Source organism: Nicotiana sylvestris, chromosome 6 (assembly GCF_000393655.2).
Source record: "Nicotiana sylvestris chromosome 6, ASM39365v2, whole genome shotgun sequence".
Classification (NCBI taxonomy): Eukaryota; Viridiplantae; Streptophyta; class Magnoliopsida; order Solanales; family Solanaceae; genus Nicotiana; species Nicotiana sylvestris.
In genome coordinates, this window is record NC_091062.1 from 138,102,104 (window position 1) to 138,126,779 (window position 24,676).

Below are 24,676 nucleotides of genomic sequence, written 5' to 3' on the forward strand. Positions count from 1 at the left end.
TCGTTTTCGATCGAGGTCGAACTCTTCTTTTTGGCGATGGCCCTTGGCCTTAAGGGTGTTATTTCGATCTTTTGTCGAAATATTAACCCGTCGTTGTTCGATCGTGGTCGAACTCTTCTTTTTGGCAATGGCCCTTGGCATTAAGGGTGTTATTTCAATCTTTCGTTGAAATGTTAACCCGTCGTTGTTCGATCGAGGTCGAACTCTTCTTTTTGGAGATGGTCCTTGGCCTTCAGGGTGTTATTTCGATCTTTCATCGAAATGTTAACCCGTCGTTGTTCGATTAAAGGTTGAACTCTTCTCTTTGGCAATGGCCTTTGGCCTTAAGGGTGTTATTTCGATCTTTCATCGAAATGTTAACCCGTCATTGTTCGATCGAGGTCGAACTCTTCTTTTTGGCTATGGCCCTTGGCCTTAAGGGTGTTATTTCGATCTTTCGTCGAAATGTTAACCCGTCGTTGCTCGATCAAGGCCGAACTCTTCTTTTTGGCGATGGCCCTTGGCCTTAAGGGTGTTATTTCGATCTTTCGTCGAAATGTTAACCCGTCGTTGTTCGATCGAGTTCGAACTCTTCTCTTTGGCGATAGCCTTTGGCCTTAAGGGTGTTATTTCGATCTTTCGTAGAAATGTTAACCCGTAGTTTTTTTATCGAGGTCGAACTCTTCTTTTTGGCGATGGCCCTTGGCCTTAAGGGTGTTATTTCGATCTTTCGTCGAAATGTTAACCCGTCGTTGTTCGATCGAGGTCGAACTCTTCTTTTTGGCGATGGCTCTTGGCCTTTAAGGTGTTATTTCGATCTTTCATCGAAATGTTAACCCGTCGTTGTTCGATCGAGGTCGAACTCTTCTTTTTGGCGATGGCCCTTGGCCTTAAGGGTGTTATTTCGATCTTCCGTCGAAATGTTAACCCGTCGTTAGTCCCAGCTTTTTTTTTTTTAGAGTTTCGGGTATCCTCTGGAGGAGTCCCAGTTTCGCTCGACCTCTACATTTTTTGGATGAGTCCCAGTTCGCTTGATTTTATGTGCATTAGAGGGTGTAATTCGGGGGTACGGAATGTTGCTATTTTGCTCACGTTTGTGTCATGCATACGTTGAAGTTTTCCAGTCTAGTCCTTTCGCTTTCCGGTATGGAGATGTCATTAACAGGTATGACGATGAATTGTACTTTTGAACTCGGTGACGTCTCCCTCATCGACTCGGTCCAAATCTCCCCGGGAAAACCCTGTTGGGACAACTCTCGGGTGAGGGAGAAAGAGTATGACTTAAGGGACGTCATTTTCTAGAAGTTGGAGTGTCAGATGGGTGATATTTCAGTTATTTTGTAGTGCTTTCCCATTCCCTAGTTGGAATTTTCCTTTGCTTGCTCGCCCGCATGGTGTTTGTGTTCCTGCTTGAACAAACAACAGAGGGTGAGCCAAAGCAATATTTTCCTTAACCCAATCCGACGGGTCGGTGAATGAGGGGGAATCTATAGCGTTGCTCGCTTTGCCTGGCGTTTAAATGGTTGATGGGGTGGTGGTTTCTAAATTAGGTGGCCGTATTCAGCTCTCTTTTCCCCTCTTTTGTGCTCTAGCTCCGTGTGGTTTGGGCTTGCCTTAGCTTGTCCATGGATCGCCCGGTGTGTGGGGGAGGATGTTGGTTGTAACTTCTGCTTGTATGTAATATCATGAACTAGATTAGCATGTGAGGTCTACTTACTGCTCTTTTTGGTGGGTGATTATGTTTCCGGTTTTTGATCTGGAAGAGGCTAGGAAATTTGGCTAAGAAATGCCCACAGACGGCGCCAAATTATTTAACCAAAAAATGTCAAAATCTTTTTGATTAAAACAACTAATGGTAATGAGGAAGTTAATCTTAGTCAAGCATAATAAACCTCATATCTGAAGATGAATCAAAAAATAGTGACTGAACTAAAATAAGAGCAAACAATCTTTATTGATATTTTCGTTTCTTCTTTCATGAGACAGAGAATTTTACATCCTTTCTGGAAGGAGGATAGAAGGAGAGAATAGAGAAAGAGAAAATCGGAAAAGCCCCTCCTCCCCCCCCCGCCCCCCTTTCGTTGGGAATTGATCACCTATATAGTTCTGAGACCCTGGCTACGTTCTTCGGTCGGTGTGCCTTCACGCTGTGGCCTTTTTGTCGTTACTTGAATATTATTTTTGACATACTGTTCACTATTGGTACTTAGACCGAAGTAGGTCGTGATGGTCCTCGCTATCCCGCCCCTTAGGCGAGGTTCCAACTAGGTCGGCTACTGTGATCAGATTTTGACCTATACAATTACATGCAAGGTAAGGCTTATAGCCAAACACCACAGGTAAGGTAATTCCTGCCTGATGTTGAGTGGCTATAATTAAAAAGAGAGAGACCAGCTTAAAAAGCGCAGACCAAAGACGTTCAGAAATCGGATGCTCTACTTGAAGATCTTTACTATACAAAAAGGGAAACAATTTACTGGAATTCTCTGGTCTCGTAACCAACAGAACTCTTCACATATTTCCTGAAGTAACTGACACTTACAAAAGATAAAAAGCTCAATAGTACTGGAGGATATTCCTCCCTGTCATAGGGATTGGAGCTTATAACCAAAGCTTTAATAACGCAGTTGCAAGCCCCTTGTCCACATTACATTGACATTACCAAAGTATATATTTTATATAATTTACAAACTGCTACACTGCACCAACTGATCATGAAGCCGCTGAAAGACACTAATCAGCTTCTTGCCTCAAGAAGTGCATCTTTGCCAGATCCACTGCCCCAAGCTTTCTCCTTCCATATCCTCTCCATTTCCTCAAATGACAAACCCTTGGTCTCTGGCACGAACACCACGACAAACACAAATGCCATCACTGCTATACCAGCTAGTATCAAGAAAGTAGCACCCGTGCCCACAGCCTCGGCCAAGGAAAGGAAACTCTGTGCCACTATAAGATTGGATATCCAGTTGACAGTAGCAGACATACCACCACACATTCCTCTATAGGACTCTGGGTATATTTCAGAGTTCACTGTCCATGGCACAGGACCCATACCAGGTGCAAAGAAAGCAATATAGAGGGCCAAACCTATTACAGCAATCCAGCCATATCCCCCGACATTGATAGAATTAGAAGTAGAAGACTCCAGGATGAATGCTACAGCAAGGAAAATTAAGGACACAATCACACCGGATAAGCTTGTCAAAGCCAATTTTTTGCGTCCAAAGTGATCAATGAGGTAAATTCCCACTATAGTACCCATGGCATTCGTTAAAGCGACAATGAGAGACAGGAGCAACGCCAATTGATTAGATTTAAAGCCAGCCATCTGCACAATTGTTGGACTGTAGTACATAACGGTGTTGATGCCTGCGAACTGCTGAAATGTCTGCATATTCAAAGAAGTGATTATTATAAACTAGCAACGAACGCTCATTTCCGATGATCAATGACCTCTCATGCTATTGTGAAAGAGGAAATTGCAAAAAATGTTTGACCTCTCATGCTATTGTAAAAGAGGAAACTGCAAAAAATGTTTGTGGTTGGCGCTTTTAAGGGAACAAAGAAAATAGTGTACAAAATGCTTCAACTTTGCCAGTTTAAATTCAATTTACTTCCGTCAAAGGCTCCTGCAAGAGCCATCATCATGTTTACATGCTCTTTTGAATTCAATTTAATAGATAAATCTTTACGTGCAGCACGCTTAATCTGGCTGAAGTTCAAGGGAGATCCCCAAGCGGGAAAAATTCACAGTCAAATGTACTCTTTTACCGAAATTAAGAAGATAGAGCTGAGGAAGCAACTTCAACTAAAAGAACGGTACACATCATTGTAACATCACAGAAGTCTAAAGGATACCTGCAGCCCAGCTCCTGCGAAGAATGCAAGTCTGATCTCTTTCTTCCTAAATACATCCAGGTAACTGACAGCTTGCTTTCTAAGGCGTTCTTCCTCTAATGCAGTAGCAAGCTGATCAATCTCCTCCTCCAACCGATAAGGATCATAAATCTTAGCTAGAACAGCGACAGCTTCAGCTTTATCCTTCTGTATAGGTTTTTTAAAGTCAACATTGTTATTAATTAGCAAGAACTACCCACAAAATTAAGAATTTGCACCTTCATGTAAAGCCATCGTGGAGACTCAGGTAAAAACAGCATGAGGGCGAATTGAATAGCAGCAGGCACTCCCGCCACTCCAAGCATCCATCTCCAAGTCCCTGGAATCTGTTCAAACATTCAAGCAGCAAGGGAAATCAATATGAATGCTTTAACAATTTCATTAGAATAAACACAATAGCAATCATGTACTATCAGAATGGTTATTCCAGTATCCTCCACAAAGTTGTGATAATGTAAGACAATGATTATCAATGTAAAAGAACAAACTGGGTAAAGATACGGGAAGAAATACTCGCATCACTCTTGAAATGAACAAATTCAGGAGAAAGGTGTACCATCACTTTGAATATACATTAAACAGTCAAAACTATCCTCGTTTTTTTAGAACACAAATAAGTCTGTATTCCTGGGTAGAATTAGTAGCCTACCGGGGACGACAAGGTGGACTTCTAAGACCCTAGATTTGGCGAAAGAACAATGTAGCCAAACAACCTAACTAACCAACCCGAGCTGTTGACCATACTAAAGCTTATACCGAGTCAGGAGAAGCTTATACCTAGGGCCATACTAACCTTCTTGGCTTCTCCGTATCGTTCCAATTTCATCAGATGTCCCTGAAGGAACCCTAACCTATACCTTGTATCTTATACCCTGCAGATTCTATTAGATGATAGTGGTATCTGGGTTACGTGCACATAGAATATCCCAACAAAACATCATACACCTATTAAATCAACTGGATTTAAGCTGGAGCAATGGCAACACAAATATCCAACTCACTTTTGCATGCCAAGCTGCTTCCTTCTTTTAACACACGGAATATTCCAATTCCACAAATGATAAACAAAGAATGCAAAGCAGATTGATGTTCTATTTCTAACTGAAACTTCACAAAGACTACTAAAACCCACAGGGTATTTTCCAAATTAACTTCTATCTATTAGTAGTCGGCAGCGCACAAATCATTCATAAACGCCACTTTAGAAAAAAGTAACAGCTAGATGACAATATCCACACAAATCACAACATAGGTGAGAAAAAAACAATTCCTCCACTGATGTTACTCATTGCAGATATTGTAATGCAAGCCCCATATTCTATCTCGATCTGCCACTCCGAACTGCACAACGAGAAACCTTTCATGCCAAAAATAATAAACACAAGTGAAGACAACTTTTTTTGTGCTCTATTTAGGAAAAGATTCAAAGAACCTCAACAAATAGCTTATGTAATGATTCCATTTGATCTCACCATAGCTTCTGACAGGAAAAAATTCTGTGAATGAAGATTAGGAAGCAAAAGTTTGAATTTCTCGGTAATGTTCTTCGAGTTAGAACATGATCTGCAAATCTCAAAAAGTAAGTTGTTCTTTCCCTCACCCTATCTGCTTTTATGCTGTAATACTTCACAGATGAATGTATAAACATCACAAAAGATACAAGACATTTACTCCCACACTAATAAAAGTCAGTTTACAAATTCAAGCAGACTACCAAATAACAGTAACAAACTAAATAATAGTAACATTTAACCCACAAGCTCAACTAGGGGTGGCAAATGGGCGGGTCGGGTCAGATATGGGTGAACCGAAAACGGGTAATGCAAAACAGATAAATTATCTGACCCGACCCATATTTAATACGGATAAAAAATGGGTTAACCGACGAATAATATGAATATCCGTATTATCCATGACTTCTTGAATATAATCATTTTTTGGAGAATTCTTACTCTCTCAAACTTGAGGAACCTCCAATTTGAGACTTTACAAATGTAAAAATTAAACGCATTGGTTATCCATTTCCTAAGTGGATAATATGGTTCTTATCCATATTTGACTGTTTTTCCAAAAAGTTCATTATTCAACCCATTTTTTAATGGATAATATAGGTGGATAACTATTTTCTTTTAACCATTTTGCCACCACTAAGCTCAACTAATTCCCTAAGCCCATATTTTTTTAACACTTTAAGCTTATGTCTTTGACAAGTATAGTTTCCTCCTGTCCACATGCAACATAGACTTTGCTCATTTTAAGTTTATGTAAGTCAAAGCAGTATAAACTTAGAAATGCATGAGAAAGAAAGAAATATCTAACCTCTGTGAAAGCAAGATTTACAAGGTAGGAAAGAAATTGTCCACCCGTAATCATTAATACATTTGTGCTCACAAGCCCCCCACGGATTTCTGATGGAGATGCTTCAGCAATGTACACAGGAGCAGTAACAGAAGCAACCCCAACACCAAGACCTACTAAAAGTCGTCCAAGTATAAGAATGTATGGATCCAGAGCTGCTGCCATTACCAAAGATCCTAGGATGAAAACAACATCAGCAGATAAAGTAGCTCTCTTGCGTCCATAAGAGTCATTAATCCAGCCCCCAGCGGCAGCTCCAATCATAGCCCCAACCAACGCCATACTGACAATAGTTTCCTGCAAAATCATGAACTGCATTTTCAGGGGGGAAAAACAAATCGACAAGCAATAGGACCACTTAAGTGTTATATGCTCGCGGCAGAGATGGGGAGGAGATGGCCAATTGAAAATTCTTTTTATTGTAAGATTAGCAAAGGCAACAATGGTAGTACATTTGAAAAGTTTGCTTCTAAAGCAAAGTAAAACATATTTAATAGCAGATAAATTACATACCACAATTGCATTATCACATTGAATATAATAAATTACATACCACAATTGCATTATCACATTGAATATAGTTTTGCACCGCAGTCATTGAAGCAAAAAAGTGTCACATTTGCTCAACCGTATTAGATTGCGTTGCACATTAACTTTCAGGAATTCTTCTGATGAGGTTAGAACATTTCCTTAATGTAACTGACAAGAGGACCCAAATTAACATACTTCTCTCAGGAACTAAGAAAACAATCTATTTATAGTACTTGAACTCCAACCTCACCCCCACTCCCCGTCCCATCCATTTTTTTAAATAACTCCAATAACAATAGGATAATGTTGTACCAGTCTCATGTACCTGTAGGAAACTGCTTTGATTGACTTCGGGAAATTCATCCTTGATGTACAAAAGTGCACCAGATATTACTCCTGCAGCCAAGTCAAAGATACGTGAGAATACATATTACACTGAGAAAACAAATGTAGTCAATTTTATTGCTTTAAAACAAAATATAATTCAGTTTCGTGTCAAAAATTCATGCTACTTATCTTATCACTCATGTCATAACATCACACCTCATCATATCCCATGAAATATGTTTTTATTTATTTGTTTTTTTCTTCTGGTTGAGACCACATCAAGGAAGCCATTGTTGCCAACTGGTCAGCATACACTCACTTTTTATAATCTTTCATTTAGTAACTTGTTTGAATTATGTCTATTACAATTTACTATACCAATGTGACAAGCAACTAATCCAGTCAATAAAATAATTGTCTAGTCCACCAACTTCGAGTTTATAAATAAACAAAAATAATTAGGAATTGAGCCTCACGTGAAAATTAATAGTAGACAATCTACAGATAAAAAACAACTCTCGAATTATGTTTATTATTGAAGAAAAAAACAGTAGTTATCAAAATAGAGCCCCAAATTAAAGCCAAAATATTTTCAGCTGTTTACAAGCTTTTATACAACTACTTGCAAATCTGCATGTAGAAACCAAATCAAGGTTCATCGGTAGATTAAGCAAAACCAGTCATCAACCGAATAATATGTTTCAAAATGGTCAAAACTACCCTCCTCTTAAAAAAGTACAGTAAAATTTTAATGGAAGAAGAACTTAAAATTTTATTATAGAGTAATAGTACTTAATTTTACTTATTACTAATATGCAGTTATTTATTTGGTTACCTGTGTCGTAGCCGAAAAGGAGACCTCCAATACCGGCAACAAAAGTCAAACCCAAGACATAAGGATTGCTGAAGTAAGACACTACTTTCCTATTACTAACATCCAAGTACCCTGAACTTCCTGGTAATGAAACGATCGTCATCTCTTCTACTCCAAATGATTATTTCAATCAAAAATCTCAGAGTTTACACAACAACAAGAGTTTTTTATTAAAAAAATTGAAGAAAATTTGACAGAGTAATTAAGGAAATAAATCCTAGGAAATGGGAAGCGCCAGATTTTTGGGGCAGCTTGAATCTAGGAAAGAATGGTTGCAAAAAAAATCTCAGCTGACCAAAAAGGAGCTTGATTAATTAAATTCACGAGCGTTGAAGCTCAGAATTCGGAAATGAAAATCCCAAAAATGGAAAAAGCAATTGTTTTCAGCTGCTTAAATCTAGGAAATGAGTGAAGAAAAGAATGAGATTTTCCCCAGAAAACTGAACGGATTTTCCGGAGAAAATAATACTACTAACGAAGATTTGAAAAGACTTAAAAAGAGACGCGGGGGTCAAGGACGGAGAAAAGAATGAAGGGGTGAGAAATGAGTGATGAAATTGAAAAGCTACTCGATTTGAAGGGGGTTTAAAAAGGACTGAAGGGCTAAAGGACCCTTATACTTGTCCCGCTTTATTAAGCCGATCCCCAAATTTAACGATTTACCATTTTAATAAACGCTTATGACACAATGTTATCCGTGTCGTGTAATATAATTTCCTACTGGACGCCACGTCAAGAAATTAAATCACATAGGCTCCAGTCATTTATTATGGCCACATGGGAAATAAACGGATCACAAAACGTTGAGATGGAGAAGGGGTTGATACAAAATTCAATTAAAATTTTAGGAAGTGTGACACTCCTCTGCATCGGCTGCTTCAAAGGTTTGGCCAGCCACGAGTTCCGGCACCTCATCATCTGCAGCAACACCAAATTCTCCAAATTATCGGGGCCAACTAGTGAATATTGAGAAAGAATATCCTGCAACTTCTTGGTCGGAGGGGAAATTATGCTTGGGTATTAAATCAAAATAAGGAGAAAGAGAAAGGTGGGCATGGGGAAGAACAGATCCACCCGTTTGCTTTTTTTTTTTTTTTTTACTTATTTTACTGATTTTTTCTTCTTATTTTAATTATTTTTGGTTCAAAATGCTCAAACTCACGCTCATTATCCGCATGAATTATATCTACTTTGTCCAGCTCAACCATTGTTTTGCCACATGTGCTTGATCAACAGTCAGAGGGGTTTAAATAATAAGTTTTGATCAAGTTAAAGTGTCTAGATGAAAACAAGTAAAGTTTGGGGACCGACATGACAAAGTGGGACAAGTATAGGTGCCATTTAGGCCATTCTGCCAAAAGAGTTTAGCTTAGAAGACTCTGGATAAGGCTGCTCTACGGTGACTCACCGATCTGTTACCAACTTTATTTTTTTCTGGGATTGGGCTAGGGGTGTTCAAAACTGAACCGAAATCGAAAACCGAATCGAAATCGAAGCTTAATGGCTTATTGGTATCAGGTTAACGGATTGAAATTTTTTCATTAATGACTTATCGGTTTGGGGACGGATTATTCAATTTTCTTAACGGATAATCCGTTAACCCGTTAAGAATATATATATATTAAATATCAAAAACCCTTCCACTTCAATCTCCACTCTTCCAATACTCTATCTCTAAGTTTTAACGCCTAATTGCTAAATAATCAGAATTATGAAAAATATGTAACATAATCCTTGTTAATTACTTTACAAAAGGAAGAAAGTTCATATATAACGCAATTAGTAAATTTGTATTTTACGAAGTAGTTACCGGATGAAGCATTGGTGCCTTCAGTAAGTGGACACCCCCTACTCTGCCAAAGAGTTCATTGCGTAAAGCTCAATATCAAATTTATGGTAAATGACAAAGTGAAAACCGACATGGAAAGTCATATAGGTACAATATTCATATCAGTAACTGCTTAATTTGTAAATTTATATGCATCTAAAAGAAGAAGAACTAAGTTAAGACACAGTGGTATATAACGAAAATTCAACATATGAAGTGCATGGAAAGACTTCTGCTTAAGTGCTATAACAGCAGAATATATTCTTAAAAGTCATATATAAAAGTGCTTCGTATGTAGATTGAATTAGGCCGATAAATCGCCCAATAACCGCCCGATAAGAGCTAAACTGATACCAATCCGCTCGATATCTTATCGGGTGGCTAGCGGATTAATACATTTAAAAGCCGATAACCGATAAGTCAAACCGTTAAGAGTAAATAACCGTCCAATCCGCCCGATAAGCAGTCCTAGATTGGGGTGGGCATGGTGGGTGGGACCCTATTTACTTCCTCCTTTCCAATTTATTCGATATAATATGAATCTTGTGAGTCAAATTAATTTTATATAATTTTTTTTTTCTTTTGATTCATAAAATTCGAATTGTATTACACAAGTTGAAACGGAGGAAGTATATTGAAAATAACTATGTTGAAATATGTCTCGTTAGAAAATGTTCAAATTTACCTTGTACTATCATAAATTGAATATTTTTATATTTTCTTAAATTTTTTTATGTAATTTACACTTTGTTTGCAGAAAAAAAATTATTTTCTATCATGGAAAGAATGAATTTGATGTATTTCTATTTTTCGAGAAAAAAGTTAAAAATTATTGTTAAACTTTTGACTATTGTTATTGGAATTTTATTGGGGGTCAAACTAACATAACATGTGGATAATTGAATCGTCTTTTTAACCAATTTTTAAGGCCCCTTGTGCATAAATTTTCAAAGTGACGAGGCTATCAACTTTTTTTTTTTCTTTTTCTGTAACTATCAACTTTTATTAATTAACAAGTAGAATATTTATAAATTCAGCTAGACTTTATACTCAGTCTGCTGTTCATATGACAAACACATCCACAACAATAGAAACTATCCTATACACATTAATTAGGAAATTTGAAATTTTATAAAATCATCTTAAGATTTTCACCAACACAAACATGACTGGTATAGGCTATCTCTCTAGTTACAACATCACTAGTTTTCGCTTTCTGCATGAAAATTATGTTGTTACATTCAATCCATATTGCATATATGAACTCTGTATATACCAGCTTCAATATTTTTGCTTGCTTTGTCTTTTCTCTTATTTTCTGTTTTATCCAGCTCTGCATTTGCCCCTATGTCATTATTGATGGCCAATCAGTTTGTATCTATGCCATTAGTTTAAAAATAATATTATATGCCTAGGTCCTTGTCCTTTTGACGTGACAATTATAGGACGATTAGAACTTTACCAAGGAAAGCTTGGATTGATTATCTAAGGAGTGAGTGATAAGTGCATTTTACCAGATGTTAACCACATAAATTCTCTCATAAAAATATATAAATTATCAAGTTTCCTTCATATTCTTAACTTTATTTTGCAGGAATAATTATAGCAGAATTATTGTGCGTACCATGAAAAAAAAATATTCAAGAAATCTTGGTGTCGTTGTTACTCTTTTATTCTTGTTAATTACCGTATATCGGTGCTACGTTATTATTCCGCTTTTATTACCGTGAATATTATTTTTGTAGGGATTATCTTCTATTATTATGTGTATGATACTAATATATTTGGTAAAGTTGAAAAAATATATATATTTAGATTTGAACTTGAAAAAATATATCACGGGTTCACTTTTTCAGTAATTTTTCTTTTTTAGTTTGAAGAAATTGAACTAAAAAATTAGAAGTGATTGTGAAGTTTGCAGTAAAATGATTTCGAGAATGTTTAAATTTTCCGTTGATCTTCAAATCATTAGCTGCGGAGTTCCATCGAATGATCCGGACTCTTCGGACAGCTGTGGAAACGTGAACCGCATGTAACAACAACAATATATTCAATAAAATTTCACTAGCGGGGTATGAGGAGAGTAGAGTATACGAAGACCTTATCCCTACCCCGAAAAGGTTAGAGAGGCTGTTTTCGGGAAACTCTCGACTTAACAGGAGAGACAATAATATCAGAAAAGAAACAAAAGAAAAGGCATGTAACAATAAAAAATGCCAGAAAGAAAATAACACCAATAAATAAGTGAAAGGACAATAATACAAAACTATGCAAAACAACAATATGAACACAACGTAATCACCTAAAAAACCTAAACAAAACTCTATCAGACTATTCGATACAAAAAAGGAAGAACTCTCGGCTATCCCTGGCCTAGCACCCTAATGCTCGACTTTATCATGATTTTGTACTTTTTCTCTTTTCAGCCCTCCAACGTGTCTTTAAGATAAACATTCGGACATAACTGTTGGGTTCGTACAGTTTTTCTCACTTGCTACTGTTAGGAAAATTAATTATACTCGATATATTATTGGTCCAGGCCATGTCCTTATGATTAACTTATGGTGATTATTAGCGCGTTATTTCACGTCGTTCCTAAGCCAGTGTTTATCTGTGCTATATTGATTAATTTTATGTGGCTAAAATAATAGCGTGTGTGCTCACAAATCGTGGTTGGATTTACTGATCTAGCGGATAATTGCGTGATAACCACGCTCCTTTTTTTTTCTCCAACGATTAGCACGCTCCTTTAAAATTAATTTTATGGACCTTCTTTTGCTTCTTTGTGGATTTTATTGAGTTATTTTTGGTATGTTTGTCCATAATTTTTTTTTCCCGAAATTCATTTTCAAAATATTATTTGGTTATATGACCTTTTGAAAAAAAAAATTATTATGAAGATGAGTTGCAAGTTTTGAAAAAGTATTCTTTATGGATTTTATTGAGTTATTTTGGATCTGTTTGCCCATAAATTTTTTTTCCCGAAATTCATTTTCAAAACATTATTTGGTTATATGACTTTTTGAAAAAAAATTATGAAGATGGGTTTCAAGTTTTGAAAAGGTAAATTTTATCACTTTTTCAAGTAAAAGCTCATGTCCCCTTACAGCAGTGAAATATTTTTTAAATAAAATGTATGTCTAAACACAATTTTAAATTTCAATATCCTTTTCAACTTAATTTCGGATACTACTTTTTTCAAAAATCAAAATTTTAATGTCCAAACGGATACTTTGTGATTTAATGAAATGGGTCATAACTCATGCGGGAGACGAAACTTAGATGGTTCGGGCATGTGAATAGGAGAGGCACTGATGCTCCATCGAGGATGTGTGAGAGGCTGGCATGGGAGGGCCAACGGAGAGGTAGAGGCAGACTGAAGAAGTATTGGGGAGAGGTGAGTAGGCAAGATATGACGTTGCTCCAGCTCACCGAGGACATGACCATAGATAGGAAGGTGTGGAAGTTGAGAATAAACGTAAAGGGTTAGGTGGTCGAGTGTTGTTCTTGTTTGTAACAGTAGCTTTGACACACCACTTGGTGCCCCTAGTCTTCTGTTACTACTTGCTATTATTTGTGTTTCGATTTTCTGATTGCATTATCTTTTGCTAGTTTTGTATTTTTTTTTTGTTGTCAGATTGGTTTGCTTGTTTTGCCCCTCCCTCTCCCTTTCATGAGTCGAGGGTCTTTCGAAAATAACTTCTCTGTTTTTTAAAGGCAAGAAAAAAATCTGCGTATATTTTACCTTTCCTAGATTCACCTATGGGACTACACCAGGTATGTTGTTGTGCCGTTGTTGTTGGTCATAACTCATACTAACCAAGAAGAATGGATTATCGATTTGTATCCGACAAAACAGAAGAAATATCGAGTATTTACTAGTAGTTTGAATTGAAACTTAAAAGGCGTTTGGATATAAGAATTGTGAAATTCCGGAAAAAAAATAATTTCTTTTTTCAAGTGAAAATAGTATTTGAAAATTAGAGATGTGTCCAGATATGGATATAATTTGGAGCTGTTTTTGAATTTTTGTAAGTGATTTATAGTGAAAATTTTGAAAAACAGTTTTTTGAAAGTTTTTCAAATTTTCGAAATTTAACTTCAAGTGAAATTTGTAATTTTCATGGCCAAACACTAATTCCGAAAAAAAAATCCGAAAATAAAAGTAATTTTTTTTAATGGCCAACCGGGCCCTTAATTGTTGCAACTATGAAAAATTCAGGAACTTTACCAGCGTTTTGTGAATATTCTTGAGCTTTTCTTTTAAAAAGATTACATGGATAAAGGGAATTATTAAAAAAATTAAATAGATGAATTCATTATTCATATAGGTCGTGGGTCCCACGAGACTAAAAAGATAGTGAGTGTATTTCACGTTGTAACATTGATCAGACCCAATTCTGGTCTTATATGGTATTGGCGTACATTGATTGAATTGACTAACCCATTTATACCATCCATGAATAGAAGTTCAATAATTGGAAAAAATAAATAAAAGTCTAATTAGAAAATGTCTCATGTTCATATATATAATTTTTTTTATTCAATTGCTTATTACCTAAGTTAATTTAGATTTAGTTCATCTCAAGAGTACGTAAACTACTATGTATACATTCTGAAATTACGGTGCGGTTAACCTAATCAAGTCATGCATATAATCAAATTTAAGTTAGAAATAAAATAAAGTTTAACAACTGAAACTAGTCAAGAATTTGGTTATAATAACTATTTGATATACCCTTTATCTATCATAACGTTTTGAGTAGATATTAAATAAGGATTAGTTACCTCCTGTAACAAAGGTTGATACCTTATTTATTTTAAATAAATATCCTTTTAAAAAATTATATTCTATAATTTTTTCTTATAGCCAAATATCTATTTATAGTCACTTCCTACCATTAAGCCATAAAATAAGCTTTGTATTATTTTTCTCTCTCCCCTCAAATTTCTAATATTCCCTCAAAAGTAAAAGAAAAGTAATTCGAAAAAGCTGCCAACTGAGAAGTGGCTAGTCCCCTCGATTTCCTCCATTCTAATAATCAAAAGTGAGGAAAGATGAAGGAGATAATAGCAAGAACGAAACCAAGTGTTGAAACTCCATCCCAGTACAAGAAAGAAAGGTAATTCGATGCTTCCGAAACCAAGGGTCGACACATACTTCCGAAAGCCAATAATTGTAAGGATTAGTTACTGGATACTGATGCTGCTTCAACGAGACGATATTAGGGTTGTTCTTAAACAAAAACGACGGAGTTGGGGGCTGAACAACTTGAATTTTCTGTTAATATTTTTCAATGTATTTCATTGCATTCATTGTCGTTTTTTTCATTGTATTTCAATGTATCTCGCTGTTTTCTATGTATTACATTGTATTCATTATTTTTTTCATTGTATTTTAATATATCCCGATGTATTCTATTTATTTCATTGTATTCACTGTCTCGCTATATTCCATGAATGTATTCATATTTTTTTTAATTAATATAATTTATGTATTCAGATGTATTATATAATTTCTCTGAAGATTGCTATGTTTTTGGGGTGTTTTTCGATTGAGAATCTTTTTATAACTGGAAATACAAAATTTGTGTGTTATAATTGAGTTTGTTGAGTTATATTAGGAGTCTATTATGTTAATTGATTCACTTTTCGTTTAAAAACAGTGTATTCCCATGTTTACGCCACGAATACAGTCGAATATACTCGAATACAATAATCTGTTCAGCTGTAATCCCATGTTTCACGCCATGAATACAGTCGAATATACTCGAATACAACAACTGATTAGCTGGACTTTCCTGATTCACACCTATTTTTGCTACTGTATTCATGAATACAGTAGCTTAAATACATCTAATACATCTTATAACAACAGAAAACATATCTACAATCCATAATATAGCAAATGGTATCTATAGATAACTAATTACCACTAAAAGATAGTACTTTATGAAAATTTCTCATTAAATAACTTGTGAACTTTCGACAAAATCTCATTTAGACAGAGGCAGATCCAGGATTTGAGGCTTATAAGTTAATATGCAATATAACTGGGTTCACAGTTAGATATTTACAAATATTTAATAAATTTTTTTAATATAAATACAGAGTTTACGCAAGAGTTACTGGGTTCCCGGGAATCCGTATTCCATACTCTAGGTCCACCCCTGTTTAGACTCGTGGACTGACTTGGACTTAAATAACTCAAATTACCCCCCCCTCCCCCAAAAAAATGCTGATCCCTTAGTTTGACTAAAATAATTGAATAAACAATAGTGATTAGAAGACCATTAGGAACACTCAATGTTGCAAAAGCGAAAAGCTCTAAAAAGTTCTTTAGATCAATTAGGGCTTTAAGCGCAAAGAGCAACTTAAGTGTGGGCTTTAGAACATGATAGCATCAAGGACAATGATAGAGATGATAGAGTTTTGGAAGCTCCAAGGCCATTTACAAGATCTCAAGCTAAAGAGTTGCAAATTAAGGTTGCTGGACTTCAATGGCAAATAAAGAAGCTTTTAATTGTAGAGGAAGAGCTCAAGCCCAAAGGAGATGAATTGTCCAAGTTTTACAATTATTTGTTAGTCCAAATTGAAGTCCAAGAGGAGGAAGATTGAGTCACCAAATCAGCTCTTGAAGTCCATCAAAAGGGCTCAAAATGACCTTAAAAGAGGTCCAAAAGGGGGTGTTTCAAAAGGAGCCCAATTGGAGTCCAAACCAATGGCCCTAACTAGTAGTTTTAAGGCCCAAATCTGCCCCAAAAGGATTTGGCTGCCCCCCCCCCCACTTAGTTTTGATGGCTTTTGTTACCCTTAGGAGCCCCCTACCTAAGTTTGATGGCTATTGTGACCCCTAGCAGCCCCTTACCTAATTTAGATGACTTTTTAGCAACCCCCTAAATTATTTTTAAGGGCTTTTAACTCCTATAAATAAGGAGTTCTTCTCATTCATAAGAGACTACATTATTGATTAAGTATATCATACTTTGAGAGTTCTTTTGAACTTTTGTTACTTGTGCTTTGAGATTTATCTTTCAACCGTTAATAGTTCATAGTTCAAGTTAGTAAGATTACTTCTCTTTTATGATATCTTTGATTCCTTTGTGGTATTCTTAGAAGGCGATTAATACTAGTTATTAATTGTTATCTCAAGTTACTCGTAAAGCGATCAAGATCCGAATCTATTGTTTTGATTTGCTTTTTAAGTAAAGGCGTTTGATTTCTTCCATAAATCAAGACGCTGTTACTTTGATCTTGTCAAGGCGATAGAACTTGCTTTCTTGGAAGTTCTTGGAATTCTTTCCTTGAATTTTCCCATATCCTTTATTTTCATCTCTTTAATTCTGGTTGTTCAATTCCTTGTTGTTATTGCTTCCGCATTTACTTCTCAAATTCTTACTCTAATTTGGATTCCCGACCTAGTTGTTATCAAGTGGTATCAGAGCGGTTCTATCAAGATTTCTTTCGTGGTAAGTTTTGGGATTTCTTGAATACTAAGAGCAAAGAAAAAAAATAGAAAAAAATAGAACAGTTTAATATATATATATATATATATATATATATATATATATATATATATATATATATATATATATAGAATTGCTTGCTCTCCAAAAAAATTTCTTTTGTATCTAATTTGTTTCCAAAAGTTAATATGTTACAAGAAAAGGGGATCCTAGATTTTCTTACTCTTCTAATCTACATATTTATCCTTTTTTTTTTGTTCGTGTCTTGTTTCAACCGAGCCTAATAGTTCTAGGATTTGTTTTTTTTTTAGTTCCCAAAGAAATATTTGAATTTTACTACTAAGAACTTCATACAAGTTGGGTTTAACTATAAATCTACAAAGTATTTTGTTCAAAGGTTATTCCGAGAGAAAAAAAAAAGCTAATTTTTGTGATACAATTTATACTTTTTTAAAAGATGTCGCGTACAGGTAGTGATGATGAACGAAGCGTTCTCCAAGAAGCTGAAATCAAAGCAAGAAATGATTTTACCTTGCAAGCTCTGCATCAACAATTTGAAAGGTTGAATTTGCAACTCCAAGAGATGAGGGATACCATTGCTGATCAAAATGATACAATAGCTGAACTTATGAGGGAAAATATTGTTAGCCCCCAAGCTAGGAGAAATGTACCCCATGCTCCCATTGTAAATCAAGAAAACCCTATAGATGATTTTAATGATATTGATTTTGATAGGGTGGGAAAAGATAGGAGGGGACAAAGAGGTAGAGTAGAAGATGACCATATAAGTAGTATAAAAATGAAGACGTCATCATTCAAGGGAATAAGGGACCCAGACTTTTACCTTGATTGGGAGATAAAAGTTGAAGCCATATTTGATTGTCACAACTACTCTGAGGGTAAGAAAGTTAAACTTGTTGTTGTTGAGTTTCCTGACTATGTTGCTATTTGGTGGAAAAAGCTTACTAGGGACAAATTGCAAGAAGGACAAGTACCAGTTGCTACTTGGGCTGAGATGAAGAGGGTGATGAGGAAGAGATTCATGCTATCACACTTTCAAAGAGAGCTACAACAATGTCTTCAAACATTGAAGCAAAGGTCCATGTCTGTGGATGAGTACTTTAAGGCTATGGATATGACTATGATCCAAGCTAATTGTGCAGAGGAAGAAAAGGCTACAATGGCCAGGTTTTTAAATGGCTTAAATAAGAAAATAGCTGTTGTAGTAGAATTACAACAATATGTAACAATAGATGAGTTAGTTGATTTGTGGGATAAAGGAAAAAACTTGCTCTATGATCATTGATAGTGGTAGTTGTGCTAATGTGGTGAGTTCATACTTTGTGAAAAAATTGGGACTTGCATGCATGAAACACCCTACTCCCTATAGACTCCAATGGTTAAATGATAGTGGTGAACTAAAAGTAAACAAACAGTGCATGATTTCATTTAATGTTGGTAGATATGAGGATGATATTCTTTGTGACATAATACCTATGCAAGCTTGTCATATCTTACTAGCTCGTCCTTGGAAGTACGACATGAATATTTTTCATGATGGAAGAAAGAATAGATATTCTCTTGAACTAAATGGCAGGAAATTTACTCTTGCACCTTTATCTCCTTCTCAAGTGTTTGAAGATCAAAGAGATTGAGGGAAACAATGAGAAAACCAAGGGGAGCGATAAAAAGTGAGCTTGAGGAAAAAGAAAAGAAAGGAGGCCAAGAATTAAAAAAAAAGTGAAGGCCAAGAGAGAGAGAGAGAGGGCAACAATTAGAGAGAAGAGATAAAAAGGGGTTCGCATGACAAAATAGACAGTCTTGGTGAGAGGAAAGAGGCTAAGGAAAGAAAAAAAAAGAGTTTCTATATAAAAGCCAAAGAGTGTTTAAATGCAAGAAAAGAGGGACTGCTCATAATACTACTTACTTACAAAGAGGCTTTGATTAATTCTGAGTTGCTAACTTCTTCTTTGCCAAGTAGTATTTCTTCTCTTTTGCAGGATTTTGAAGATGTCTTTCCAGAAGATATTCCTGATGGATTGCCACCTTTACGTGGCATTGAGCATCAAATTGATTTTGTACCTGGATCACAAATCCCAAATAGGCCAACCTATAGGAGTAATCCAGAAGAGACAAAAGAACTTCAAAGGCAAGTTGAGGAGTTGCTTGAGAAAGGCTTTGTGAGAGAGAGCATGAGCCATTGCTCTGTTCCCGTCCTATTGGTACTAAGAAAGGATGGAACTTGGAGGATGTGCGTGGATTGTAGAGCAATCAATAAGATTATGGTAAAGTATCGCCACCCTATTCCTCGTCTTGACGACATTTTGGATCAATTACATGAATCCAAAATTTTTTCTAAAATTGATCTAAAAAATGGTTACCATCAGATTCGAATGAATCCGGGAGATGAATGAAAAACTACTTTTAAGACCAAATATGGGCTTTATGAGTGGTTAGTTATGCCTTTCGGCTTGACTAATGCACCTAGCACTTTCATGAGATTAATGAATCATGTTTTTAAGGATTTTCATGAAAAATTTGTTGTGGTGTACTTCGATGATATCTTGGTCTTTTCTAACACTTTAGGAGAGCATGTAGAACACCTAAAACAAGTTTTTGAAGTTCGTAAAAAGCAATTTTATTTGCTAATCTTAAAAAGTGTACTTTTTATGTGGATCGTGTGATTTTCTTGGGTTTTGTAGTTAGTTCTAAAGGAGTTGAGGTTGATGAAGAGAAAATAAAAGCAATAAAAGAATGGCCTAAACCTAAGAGTATAACTGAAGTTAGGAGTTTTCATGAACTTGCTAGTTTTTATAGGAGGTTTGTGAGAGACTTTAGCACCATTGCTTCTCCTTTAACTGAAGTTATTAAAAAGGATAAGATTTTTAAATGGGAAAAAGAACAAGATGATGCTTTTAACTTGTTGAAAGAAAAGTTATGTTCTGCTCCATTGTTACAATTGCCTAATTTTTCTAAATCTTTTGAAATTGAATGTGATGCTTCAGGCAAAGAATAGGTGCTGTTTTGATGCAAGATTCTAAACCTATTGCCTACTTTAGTGAAAAGTTGAGTGGAGCCACATTGAGCTATTCCACTTATGACAAAGAGTTATATGCTTTGGTAAGGGCTTTAGCCACGTGACAACATTACTTGTGGCCAAGAGAGTTTGTCATTAAAGCTGACCATGAATCCTTGAAATACTTGAAGAGTCAAGGTAAGCTTAGTAGAAGGCATGCTAAGTGGGTTGAATTCATTGAAACGTTTCCTTATGTAATTTCTTACAAACAAGGGAAATAAAATATTGTTGCTGATGCACCTTCAAAGAGGTATGTCTTAGTTTCTACCCTGACTTCTAAATTAATGGATTTAATCAAATCAAGGGACTTTATGTTAATGATGTTGATTTTGGCAAAATTTTTGCAGATTGTAAGTTGAGTCCTTTTGAGAGGTTTAACCTCCAAGATGGGTTTCTCTTTAAGGAAAATAAGTTGTGTATTCCTAATTGCTCTTTACGTGAAGTATTTGTAAGGGAAGCACATTGTGGGGGGCTTATGGGACACTTTGGATTCCCAAAGACACTAGACGTACTGGAAAAAAATTTTCTTTTGGCCTGGAATGAGAAAATTATTGAAAGAATGTGCGCACAGTGTTTGGAATGTAAACAAGCTAAATCTAAAGTGTTAGTACATGGTCTTTACACACCATTACATGTTCCTACTTCACCTTGCATTGATATTTCTATGGATTTTGTGTTAGGTTTGCCTAGAACAAGGTATGGTAAGGATAGTATATTTGTTGTGGTAAATAGGTTCTCCAAAATGGCTCATTTCATTCCTTGTTTAAAAACTAATGATGCTTCACATGTTGCTTATCTTTTTGTAAAAGAGGTTGTCAAATTTCATGGTATACCTAGAATTATTGTTAGTGATAGGGATGCTAAGTTTTTGAGCCATTTTTGGCGTGTGTTTTGGGGGAAGTTAGGCACTAAATTGTTGTTTTCTACTTCTTGTCACCCACAAATTGATGGACAAACTGAAGTAGTTAATAGAACCTTAGGAAACATGTTGAGGGCTGTTTTGAAAGGTAAATTAACTTCATGGAAAGATTACTTATCTATGATTGAATTTGCTTACAACAGAACAATCCATTCTTCCACAGGTATGTCTCTTTTTGAGGTTGTTTACGGTTTTAATCCCTTCACTCCCCTTGATTTATTACCATTACAAACTAATAATATGGCTAATCTTGATGGTAGGACAAAGGCTCAGATGATGAAAAAAAATTATGAACAAACAAGGCTTGCAATTGAGAAGAAAAATGAGCAAACTGCCTTGAGAAAGAATAAGGGACGAAAGCAAGTTATTTTTAAACCTGGAGATTTAGTTTGGGTTCACTTTAGAAAGGAGAGATTTCCTTCCAAAAGGAAGTCAAAGTTGCATCCTAGAGGAGATGGTCCATTTCAAGTCCTTGAAAGGATTGGAGACAATGCTTAAAAGTTGGACCTTTCTGGTGAGTTCTAAGTAAGTGCCACATTCAATATTGCTGACTTATCTTTGTTTGATGTAGGATCGAATTCGGGGACGAATTCTTTTCAGGAAAGGGGGGATGATAGCATCAAGGATAAGGATATAATTAAAGACAATGATAGAGATGATAGAGTTTTGGAAGCTCCAAGGTCATTTACAAGATCTCAAGCTAAAGAGTTGCAAACTAAGGTTGTTGGACTTCAATGGCAAATAAAGAAGCTTTTAATTGTAGAGGAAGAGCTCAAGCCCAAAGGAGATGAACTGTCCAAGTTTTACAATTATTTGGTGGTCCAAATTGAAGTCCAAGGGGAGAAAGATTGGGTCACCAAATCAGCCCTTGAAGTCCACCAAAAGGGCTTAAAATGATCTTTAAAGAGGTCCAAAAGGGGGTGTTTCAAAAGGAGCCCAATTGGAGTCCAAACCAATGGCCCAAACTAGTAGTTTTAAGGCCCAAATCTGCCCCAAAAGGATTTGGCCGCTCCCCCCCCCACTTAATTTTGATGGCTTTTGTTACCTCTTAGGAGCCCCCTACCTAAGTTTGATGGCTATTGTAACCCCTAACATCCTCCTACCTAATTTAGATGACTTTTTAGCAACCCCCTAAATTATTTTTAAGGGCTTTTAACTCCTATAAATAAGGAGTTCTTCTTATTCATAAGAGACTACATTATTGATTAAGTATATCATACTTTGAGACATACTTTGAGAGTTCTTTTGAACCTTTGTTACTTGTACTTTGAGATTTATCTTTCAACCTTTACTAGTTCATAGTTCAAGGTAGTAAGATTACTTATCTATTTATGATATCTTTGATTCCTTTGTGGTATTCTTAGAAGGCGATTAATACTAGTTATTAATTGTTGTCTCAAGTTACTCGTAAAGCGGTCAAGATCCGAATCTATTGTTTTGATTTGCTTTTTAAGTAAAGGCGTTTGATTTCTTCCATAAATCAAGACGTTGTTACTTTGATCTTGTCAAAGCGATAGAACTTGCTTTCTTGGAAGTTCTTGGAATTCTTTCCTTGAATTTTTCTCATATCCTTTATTTTCATCTCTTTAATTCTAGTTGTTCAATTCCTTGTTGTTATTGCTTCCGCATTTACTTCTCAAAGTCTTATTCTAATTTGGATTCCCGACCTAGTTGTTATCAGAACAAAAAGCACAACTAAGGAAAAAAAATAAAAATACATACGTGATTGAAGAAAAAGGAAATAAACACATTTCTAATGTCTTCGTCAACAACTTATACACTTATTTGCCGATAATATTTGTCGTTTAGCATCGGTCAATTCAAAATAGAACTCATGGGTAATGAAGCACACACCTTAATGTCTTGCCTACACTGAAACACAACTTAAATGAGGTGAAGCGCTTTCTCTAAGCTTTTTTGAGCATCAGTACTTAAGCGTAGATTATTTGAGTCTTTGACAACACTCGAAACATTACAATTTTAAATTGTAAACTCTAAATAATTGAGGTGTCTCTAGAGAGTGATTTGAATAGAATTTGCTTGAGATTGATTAGTAAGTAATTGTACCAGAGTTGAAAATGTCTTTTGTTATGACAAGCAAGTTATATACAAGTGAACAAGAGAAATAAGTAAAAGAGAAATGAAATCAAATTTGGAGAAATATTTGGATAAGTCCACCTTAAGAGGCAAAGTGTGATTTGTTCTTGGTTTTCTTTTCTTCTATATCTTGCTAAGAAACACCAGTAAAAAAGTATGTACCGGGCACTCGTCCTTTCCCAAAGAAAATAAAAAAGAACAAAGAAAAAGTAAAATCCGGAGTGTGTATATATATATGACGCTAATAATATAGTCAGAATTTTCTTCGACAGTGAGTTTCTTGAAACTTTTATAAACATTTTTAACTTTGAAAGACAGTGGTTTAAATTTTAAAATAATATTTAGTGGTAAATAATCCCTTTTAGAAGGAATAGAAATGATATGATAATTCTATAACGTCCAACATCCCATCAGATAAAACCATTTTGCCGTGTCTCAACATTTCAACAAAGAAATTTCAAATAAATAGTAATAAATTATGACAACATCCTCTTTAATATAGAAAATATTTGTGGACACCCTGTAAAAAGTTTGGTTGCCGTTTGTTGTTTTGCATGCATTACAGAAACTGCTTGTTTTCCAGCGAAAGTGGACAAAAAAGTGAAAACTGATGCAATCATATATATGCCACATTTATATAATAACACCTAAATTTATATTAGTGTTCCATCCAATATGGTATAATTTGGGTCCAACAACCTTACTATCTAAAAGAATACTTTGTAATAATATTTATTGAATGAATGAACTGGTGTTTATACATTTATAGGATCCTAGAGGTGATTGTACCAAAAAGGATGTAATTTAGCAACCAATGTGTGAGGCCTTACCCACGGTTTAATCATATGATCGTTAAACTATGATTATAAAAGTTTAAAATAAACAGTTGAAACAAATGTTTAATGTTATTTTCATCAAAACCAAAACAAATTGCAAATCTTATTTTCTACAAGGATGATAATTTGAACCTTCCAACGATTTATTCCCACGCGCCTAAAGTTTTAGTGGACAAAGTTATCAATACTTATACAGTTATACTGATAAGAACATGTATTCCGTAAAATAGCCAGGGTATAGTAAACTAATCCGAACACCATTGTTATTTTGAAAAGAAAAACAGTGTTATGCCTCCAGTAAAAGATTTGAAAGAGTTTTTGATTAAAAATTTGGTAGGACTTGTGGAAAGAGCGTAATGCCACAAAAATAGAAGAGAATGAAACTAAGAAAAATACGTGATAGTAAAAATAGGATTCTTAGTCTAGTTGCAGTTGATGATCAGCTTTTAAAGAGATAGGGTGTTGTTGTTTTTCAACTGAACAGA

At 35.4% G+C, this 24,676-nt stretch overlaps 1 protein-coding gene and 1 pseudogene across 1 annotated transcript; one reads left to right on the forward strand and one right to left on the reverse strand.

The window, feature by feature from the left end:
• Positions 1-2,397: 2,397 nt before the first annotated feature.
• On the reverse strand, positions 2,398-8,528 carry LOC104225900 (inositol transporter 1). The gene is made up of 6 exons (XM_009777779.2): positions 7,931-8,528; positions 7,094-7,164; positions 6,199-6,534; positions 4,098-4,205; positions 3,841-4,026; positions 2,398-3,370 (listed from the first exon to the last, which is right to left on the reverse strand). The coding sequence occupies exons 1-6, from the start codon at positions 8,070-8,072 to the stop codon at positions 2,717-2,719; spliced, it is 1,497 nt and encodes a 498-aa protein (XP_009776081.1). The 5' UTR covers positions 8,073-8,528; the 3' UTR covers positions 2,398-2,716.
• Positions 8,529-17,846: 9,318 nt separating this feature from the next.
• On the forward strand, positions 17,847-23,966 carry LOC138871364 (uncharacterized; annotated as a pseudogene).
• Positions 23,967-24,676: the final 710 nt, after the last annotated feature.

Bases quoted from the DNA above. Each gene is read 5' to 3' on its own strand.
- LOC104225900 (XM_009777779.2), bottom strand. From the start codon at position 8,072: ATGACGATCGTTTCATTACCAGGAAGTTCAGGGTACTTGGATGTTAGT. The intron at 7,165-7,930 runs GTAACCAAATAA...ACTTGGCTGCAG, and splicing joins CCTTTTCGGCTACGACACAG to GAGTAATATCTGGTGCACTT. The intron at 3,371-3,840 runs GTATCCTTTAGA...TTGAATATGCAG, and splicing joins TCGCAGGAGCTGGGCTGCAG to ACATTTCAGCAGTTCGCAGG.